This window comes from Mus pahari, chromosome 23, assembly GCF_900095145.1.
Source record: "Mus pahari chromosome 23, PAHARI_EIJ_v1.1, whole genome shotgun sequence".
Classification (NCBI taxonomy): Eukaryota; Metazoa; Chordata; class Mammalia; order Rodentia; family Muridae; genus Mus; species Mus pahari.
Genome location: NC_034612.1, coordinates 19,142,015 through 19,150,943, shown reverse-complemented (window position 1 = coordinate 19,150,943; position 8,929 = coordinate 19,142,015). Strand labels below are relative to the sequence as shown.

Sequence of the window (8,929 nt, the reverse complement as noted above, 5' to 3'; positions counted from 1 at the left end):
AAGAAGAAGAAGAAGAAGAAGAAGAAGAAGAAGAAGAAGAAGAAGAAGAAGAAGAAGAAGAAGAAGAAGAAGAAGAAGAAGAAGAAGAAAGCCAGGTATAGTAACGTGCACATATAACCCCAATGCTACAGTGAGAGACTTCAAGAGGATTATCAGGGCTGTCAGCCTAGCTCTAGGATCAGTGAGAGACTCCATCTCAGGGGATAAGGCAAGAGTCATAGAACAGGACCTCTGGATGTCTTCTCTGGAACATGGGCACATTTACTGAGCACACACACACACACACACACAGACTCTGTTCACATGTGCCCACCTGCAGAGTGGCATGCACCCCAGCCCCCAACTCACCCTCTGGTCCACACTGGGCCGGGTTGCTAATACAGGATGACTTGTAGCTGCCGTAGTAGAGAAATGTCACCCCCTTCTCCTCCTTGAGGTAAATACCTTTGTTCACCTTCCCTTCCATGATATCTAAGAGAGGAAAAGGACACGTCAGCTACCTTATTGCCACTGGAAGACTAAAGACACGTATCAGACTTACAAGCCACTTACAAACGAGTGCCCCGCGTTATCTTCCCCTCATAATGCATTCATAATGTCACGTTATTCCCTGATAGTAATCGCGTTCACTAATATTTAATTATTGATAGTGAGAATATGAATGATTCATAGCTTTAAGTGTTAGGGAATAAATTATTACCTTCTATTAATGTCAGGTCCATGTAACCTACATTTTAAGGTAACAATATTGTAACAGACATATTTGCCAACTGTTGGACCCTAAATGCCACTCACACCCCTGCTATTAGAGTCCTGCCCACTCAGCCTCACTCTGAGCTTTCTGAGTGGGACACTCTCACGGGTTAAGTGTGAGGTCATTGCTGCTTCCTGGCCTTCCCAGGTACTCACTGAAGCATCCCAGGGTCTCCATGTACGCAGCCTCAGCTTTAGAGCTGTGTCCAGACCCAGGAGGAACCACAGCGCCATTTGGAAAGTCCCAGAAGGACCTGCCAGCAGCCATCCCAGAGAGCTGCAGACCCGGGTCTCCAGCACAGCTCATTCAGCTATCCTGTTTTGTCAAGTGCTGTGGCAAAAGTCAGTTGTGTGCTTTACAGACAGATAAGTGAAGATTATTTTTTTAAAAAAAAGTATTGGTGAGGGGCTCTTGCTATGCACCAGAATGAGTAGGGGCAGACATTGCTGCAAACTGTGTAGAAACAGGGGGTGGGGGGATGGGGGGTGCAAGTCCTTCTGGATAATGGCCAAGCGTGCACCCAGGATCCAGAGACTCTGCTAGCCTGTACCACTGACTAGATGCAACACTCCCTGTCATGTGCCCCTTGCCCCCAAGGGTCCCACTGTTTAAACTTTCTAGTTCTACTTATTCCATTGGTTGCCATGAGAGAGCTCTATGTCACTTCGCTAAATGAATAACTAGACACAAGATAATTGAGTCAGACTGCCCAGGCCCTAAAACCAGACTGCTTGCTTAGTAAAAATCATTTAGAAATGCCAAACAGCTCAAAGCGGAGAGTGAACTCAGGTGACCAGCTAAGAAAAGATAGGGGGAGGTGGGCACGATCTGAACAGGCTTTCTACGCCCATCGGATGCTCGCCTCCCTTCAGCTCTGAGCTCAAGGGAATCACAGGCTCTGGGTGGCTAACTGACAATCCTATGACTCCAGTGGGCGTGTCTTCTAAAACAGCTCCTAATGAGTTTTCAGAGCGCAGCTGCAGAAATGCTGAGAGGATACTTGCGAGACCAGTTTTTGGATGCGTTTTAAAAAATCAACTTCCAGTTTTCATGAGCTGGGCGGGGTTACTGCCCCACCCACTCCGCCCCACCCAGCCCTACTCCACAAACACAATGTGTTCACAAATCCATTTTCTGCCAAGCATGGTGATGTGCACCTGGAATCCTAGCACTGGGGAGGCAGGAGGAGCGGGATTTTTAAGCTCATCCTTAGCTACATAGAGAATTTGAGGCAAGCCTGGGCTACATATATCTTGTCTCCAAAAAGAAAAAAAAAAATCATTTTCAATGTTTAGAAAAGATCTGGGCAGTGTTCGTTTTTGCTTCCGAGATCAAGCGACTTATTCAGAAGAGTCTGGCATTGTGAAAGAGCCTCCACCCGTTCTAGACATCACTATCAAGATGGCTTCTATTTTGTTCTTACTATTTTTTATTTATTTATTTTTTTTTTTGCAGAGCTGAGAACTGAACCCAGGGCCTTGTGCTTGCTAGGCAAGCGCTCTGCCACTGAGCTAAATCCTAAGCCAGAGGCCTGTGTGGCTTTTCCTAACACCCTGGCTCTCTTTGGATTTCCACCGCTTGCACCTGACCACCCACTCCTTTACCAGCCAAGAGAGTCGGTCCAACCGAACCAGATGAGACCAGCTCTTAAGGCGTCTCTGGGATCCAAATCTGACAGGACCAAGCCCCGGTGCTCACCTACAGTCGCAGACAAGTTGGAGTAGGCAGAGTCATTGGTAAAGACAAAGGTAGCATTGTGGGAGAGAGGCACAGTGAGGTTGAGGGTTCGCAGCGCTGGGTGAAAGGACAAAAGAGAGGACAACACATGAGTGACGTGAGACACATGAGCGGAAACAGCACATCTCTCACCCCAGCGCACAGAGGAAAGGCTCGTCCTGGCCCTCCTCCCTTCCCCACTCTCCCCAGACGTTTCTCCAGCAGAATCAATAGCCAGTTCCAATAGCCCGTAAGTTGGGTCACGGTTGACCACGGCCAGCGGCTAGTAGATAATGGTTCCCACTTTGCCGGCTCTCACTCCCAGGTGGATGCTTCGTTGAGAGATGCATTGGTGAAGTCAGCCATGTATGAAGCATGGAGACACAGCGGGGAATGTGGTTGTGATGTTGAGAGACCAACGAGAGGGAAATGGCTGCGTGATACGGCAGTGAGTGGACGAGACAACAGAGGGTTCGGCCACAGACAAAAGGGCTGCGCATCCAGGAGGTGGCATCCAGAGGCATCCAGCTGCTCCCCAGCTTTGAGAGGTGCTGGGAGACCCCAGCCTGCCTCTGCATCCTGGGGAGCTGCTCTCACGATGGCACACACCTGTGCAGCAACACAGACCGAAGAGGGGGGCCTCCGACAGGAAGCCACAGTGCCAGCGCCACATTGCACAGCGTGGGGACAGGCGTGGAGGCATCGACGATCTCAACACAACGCAACGCACCAACACACTCAGCCCCTGCCGCGTGGTCGTGGGACTTCAGAACACGCGAAGCTATTAACTTAATCAGCAACAGTGAGCCCATATGTTGAAAGGGGGTGAAACGCCTAGAACGGAGGTCCTGGGGTCCCGAACAACGCTCTTTGACTTAATCAAGCGATTGCCTCTCAAGGGCTTCAGAATAAAGACTTCCGGAAGGGAAACAAAAAATGTTGATTTTGACAAAGGACGATGCTCTGTTTTCCCTAGAGCCAACGCACCAGCTGGCGCAGGTACTACCACCCTTACTAAAATGGAGTGGAAAAAAATTCCTGGTTGCCATACAGGGGCCACCAGCATTGTGGAGGGCCCACAAAGGATTGGAGCAGCCGCCTAGTCAGACGGAGCCCTTCACAGAGGCCCCGCCCACCACCGGCTCCAAGCCCTCAGCTGGTGCTCTAGAATTGAAGTTTTTGCTTTAATTTACTTTTAATTTAAAAAATATATAGATTTGTATTTTATTTTTTTAAGAAATATACACTTATCTATCGCACATGTGCACATGCGCGCACGTTCATGTAACACAGCTTGTATATAGAGGTCAGTGAACAACTTGAGGAGAATGCATCTTCCCTTCCATCATGTGGGTCCTAGAGACTGAAGATTGAACTCTGGTAGTCAGGCTTGATAACGAGTACCTTTATCCACTGAACCATATTGCCAGCTCTTTTTTTTTTTTTTTTTTTTTTTNTTTTCCAAAAACGGGGCTTGTGTGTGCCTTGGGAGCACATGTTACCGAAAGAGAATAATCTATAGGATTCGTTTCTTTTACCACTTACATCCCCTGGGATTGAACTCAAGTCATGAAACTTGGCAGCAAGCACTTTTATTCACTGAACTATCTCACCAGGCTCTGGGCTCCAAAGTTTTAGGGAGACACCTTAGAACCTTTTGCCTCTGCTTTCCCACTGCACCTAAGTCATTTCAGCGAAGAAGATGATGGGGGAGGGGAGCTAGGGTGGGTGGCATGGCCATCAGCAGTGTCTTGAATGCATTTGCACAGGGACCTGTGTATCTACAGAACAATGGCTCTGTGTTATGTGTGTGTGTGTCCACTTTGACATTCTTAAGAGCAACACCTATATAAAAAATAAAGTGGAAACTTCCAAGAATCATTCTGAATCAATATTATTTCAAAAGGAGTTCTCCATGGAATGGAGAGGCTCTTAACTGTCATGGGTTTCTCCAGTATTGTTGTCTAAGTTCAATGAGACAGAGACCCTGGTGTCTCCTGTGGAGATGGCACCAGGAAGATCATCTAAGGAGATGCCGGCTGGTGTGTGGTTAGGTGGTTGGTAGATTGGGGACACCTTGCTCTGTGACCTTAAGGCAAGAGAGTGTGTCAGAGTTCATCCTGATCCATAGCACCTGCCCCACACCAGCAAGTCAGCTCTGTGTACCCACGGGCACACACCCAGAATCACACCACAGCAAGAGGTTCCACATTAATTAAGGTTTTAGGAAACCTGCCCTCCTGTCATAATGTCGAAATGGTCTCATAAAACACTTGGCAGTGACCATCGGTGAGCCACAGAGTGCTCACCCATCTCGATCACCCCAGCTCTAACGTCCTGGGACATCTAGAGAGTCCCTCTCTCCAGGCTCCCCAGACCCAGCCTAGGGGCTATCCCAGTACCTGGAGGCATTGCCACCACCCTAAAGCCCCTGGAAGGCGCTATCCCCACGCGTGTAGGCATCCCCATCTCCTGTGTCTACCTCCAGTTGTGTCCTGAAGCTCAAGGATCCCATCCACATTTTCCAATGGCCAGTAATGAGAAGCAGACGCCAAGACCGCAAACCCTGCAGAGAAAGGATGGGAAAAGTTTAAGTCACAATTAGGGAGGCAGGGACTGGATATTGGAGCTGTCACCCGAGCACCTGAAAACGGAAGAAGAGTGAAATTGTCATGATGCCCACGGACCTGGCCAAAAGGCGTTAGGAAAATTCAATACGACACACCCCGTTAAACAAAAACCAGTACTTTAAATTAGAAATCAATGGCTAGTTTCTTAATTGGATAGGACAGGCCAAATAGGGAGGGATGCCTCCTAACTCAGGGAAAACAAAAGCCCGGTGTCTGCCGGTACAGGGCAGCTGCCCATTAGTGGAGGAGAAAGATAAAAACACCTATTATCTGAATGTTTCCTGGAGTGGCTTTAGAGGCAACATCTGATATAATTGGACCACAGAATGAAACAAGGTTTCAAATGACTTTACAAGAGGTAGCTGCTAACCCCAAAGTCTCTCCAGGCATCACAGAGGTGCTTGACAAACACTCCCCTGTGTCTTCTAACAGTAACCCGCAAGATAACACATCCTTCCCTTATTTGTAAAGCAGAGACGTGAAATTCCTGCTGGAGGGCGGGGTCGGGGGCTCGGTTGGCAAATTGACTGCCCCTCCGGTGTGACTGAGTAGTTATTCTATGCCCCAGACCCACCCAAAGCCAGGTCTGGTAGTTAATGCTTGGTAAATTAGGGTGGCTATCCCAGTGCAGGGGGAAGGCAGAGAAGAGATTCTGGGAGCTCTCAGACCAGCCAGTTAGCCAGAACAGGAAACAATAAAGAAGGCAATCAAAGTCCTCCATGAGAGCACATAAACATGCACACACACACACACACACACACACACACACACACCACTCCTCAATACATAAACATAAAAAATTTTAAAAATAAATAAGAATAGTCATAGTCAAGAATAAATAAGAGGACCTAGAGAAGGTAAAGGGAGGGACCAAGGATGCTGCACAGCTGCACAGCTTAGAATGAAGGCAGAGATCTTGAGAGGAGCTGGGGACAAGCAGGGAGGTTGCAATGAGAGGCATTGGGTACCATACATATGAGCAGATGTTCAGGAGGAGGAGGAGGAGGGGGCCACGGGTGGCTCCACTGCATATAGAAAGTTGACTTATGATAAAAGTGGCATTTTAAAATCAAAGATTTATTCACCACAGGTATTGAAGTCACTGGGTGTCTGGGAAGAAATAAGTTCCAACCTCACGGGTAGGTTCAGAAGATTCAAAATGAGTGTAACCCAAAAGCTGTGCTAGAAGTGGGTGGGATGGTGTTGGAATTGGTTTTAATGCTTTGTCTTAATTTGGCTCTCAAAAGCCACACTTCCAGTCCTGAGGGACTATGCCCCCCAGTTGGCTTCAATTGCTAATAAAGAATGGCTGTACAGCCAATGGCTAGGCAGGGAGATGGAGGTGGGACTTTTAGATTGTGCAGCTGAGGGACCAAGGGAGAGAGGAGGAGAGGAGAATCAACATGACTCAGAGACAGAGGGATCAGAAATCATTCATCAATGTAGGCAGAAAGGGAATGTGGCCCTAGGAGGGGCTCTCCAGAAGGTAACAGAGCAGCAAAGATAAAATATAGGTTTAGAAGGTATTAAACCAGGAACAGTAGAAGTGTGTGTGTGCTAGCCCCAGGGAGTGTGTGCTAGCCCCAGGAGATTTAGAAGTGCCCAACCACTGAGCTAGTCAAGGCACATCAAAGTTAGCTTGTGTGTGTGTGTGTGTGTGTGTGTGTGTGTGTGTGTGTGTGTGTGTGTTCATTTGAGAATCCAGAGAGCTCTCGGGTGGGCTGTAGCATAAGCACTACCCACCCAGGAGCTAGAGTGAGCGGTTTAACCAATTCACTGCTACAGGATGGTACACAGCTTTCATCTCAATTTGGGAGACAGTGGTAGCGCACCTCACTCTCCCAATCTTTTGCAAGCTCCCCTAGCTGGTAAAGACTATGGTAGACAGTCTGCCAGACTTCTCCTGTCGGAATGGCAACCAAGAGACCAGATGTGTGAGGCTGGCCAGTTCCGCAGAGGTTCGGAAGGAGTCCGTACCAGTTCAGCCTCTCTAGAGGACAATTTGGCTAGGTCTCTGCATATAGGTTAAGGATACTTTCTCGATGATAAAGTAACTCCTCCCCTAGGAATTTATCCTCACGAGGCTCTCAAATGTTGGATCAAAGACCTGTATACAAAAGTATTTGTTGTGGAATGTTCCCACAGGGTCAAACAACGGAGAGCAGCCTGGATGCTCGTCGGTGGAGAGTTGGCTGGCTAATCAGAACATCTGTGGAGCGAGCTGGGGTGTGGCTGAAGGAGCCGTCAAGAGTGGTGTACATGGGTTGGCCAGAGCTGTGTTCAAAAGAGCTATGTCCGGAGCTTGCTGGTAGAATGTTTGCCTAGGATGCAAAAAGCCCTGGGCTCAATGCCCAGCAACACACACACACACACACACACACACACACACACACACACTGTGGTTTTGTTTGTGGACAATGGGTATGCTTGCTTATTTGCCCAAGCTGGCCTCACATCTGTCATCCTTCTGACCCTACCTCTCAGGTACTAGAATTACAGATGTGTGCAGCTATAGTAGGCATACAGTGTTCTTTAATTGGTATCATTGGGGGAAACAGCAACAATAAAACCACATCAGGTTGACAAGATAGGTCGGCAGGTAAATCTAGGCAAGTCTGATGATCTAAGTTCAATCCCTAGATCCCACAGTAGAAGGAGAAAATTGACTCTAAGACACACACACACACACACACACACACACACACACACAAAATTACTTAACCATGTCTATCACATCATATGTTCTGCTACACCGGAGACTGATTACAGAGAGCAGCTATGTTCCATGAATCTCCAAAACTAGTAGGGAGCCAATCTAATTCTCAGAAAGCTGAGGCAGGAGGATCATGGTTTTGAGGCCAGCCTGGGCTGCATAGCAAAACCTTGTCTCAGAAAACCAAAACACACAAAACAAGCCAAAAACTGATAAATGCCTATGGCAATGGAATTCCAACCTGATCTTACAATGTGTCTACACCAAGAGAAGACCTTAACATTACAGGCTCTGCGTTCCTGTGAACCAATTACAAGTAAATCGAGTCAGTGAGATGGCTCGCTGAGTAGGTGTGTGACTCCCGAGTCTGACAGCCTGGGTCTGCTTGCTGGACCCACAGGGTAGAAGGAGAAAGTCATGCCCTGCAAGCTGTCCTCTGACCTCCACATAGGCACTACAGCGTATCCATGCGCGCACGCACATAGATAAATCAATGTAAATGAGAAGCTACTGATTACAAACAATAAATCGTTTTTTAAAGCTGGTTTAGCCAGGTATGGTAGCAGAGATCTTTAATCCCAGCAATGGAGAAGCAGACAGTGAGTTCAAAGCCAGCTCCATCCACTGAGAAAGAGTCTGTCTCAAAAGACTAAAGCAAATAATTTTTTTTAAAAAAATTAAAGTGAGATAGAGGTGGCAGTGCGTGCACATGCACACACATGCACACCACACACACACACACACAAACACATGTACACACACACCTTTAATCGTAGTCTCAGGAGGCAGAGGCAGGTGAATCTCTGTGAGTTTGAGGCCAGCTTGATCTAAATAGTGAGTTCCAGGACAGCCGGGTCTGTGTAGAGAGACCCTGTCTCAGAAAAAGGAGGAGGAGAGGGAGGGGAAGGAGGAGGAGGGGAGGGAGAGGGGAGAGAGGAGAGAGGAGGGAAGGGGAGAGAAAGGAAAAATGGGTGGAAGGAAGAGAAGGGAAAGGAAGAAGAGGGGAAGGGAGAGGAGGGGAGGGGAGGGGAGAGAAAGGAAAAATGGGTGGAAGGAAGAGAAGGGAAAGGAAGAGGAGGGAAAGGAAGAAGAGGGGAGAGCCATGAGATTGTCTAT

At 48.0% G+C, this 8,929-nt stretch overlaps 1 protein-coding gene across 2 annotated transcripts in view; it reads right to left on the bottom strand.

The window, feature by feature from the left end:
- Adgrd1 (adhesion G protein-coupled receptor D1) overlaps positions 1–8,929 on the bottom strand; it is a 113,193-nt gene that overhangs the window by 96,589 nt on the left and 7,675 nt on the right. The window contains exons 3-5 of one of the 2 annotated variants that reach the window (XM_021187134.2): positions 4,953–5,036; positions 2,453–2,548; positions 349–471 (exon numbers count right to left, since the gene is read on the bottom strand). In XM_021187134.2, the coding sequence (XP_021042793.1) occupies positions 349–471; positions 2,453–2,548; positions 4,953–5,036 (303 nt within the window). The remainder of the gene's footprint in view (positions 1–348; positions 472–2,452; positions 2,549–4,952; positions 5,037–8,929) is intronic. The other variant, XM_021187135.2, reaches the window with a different exon arrangement.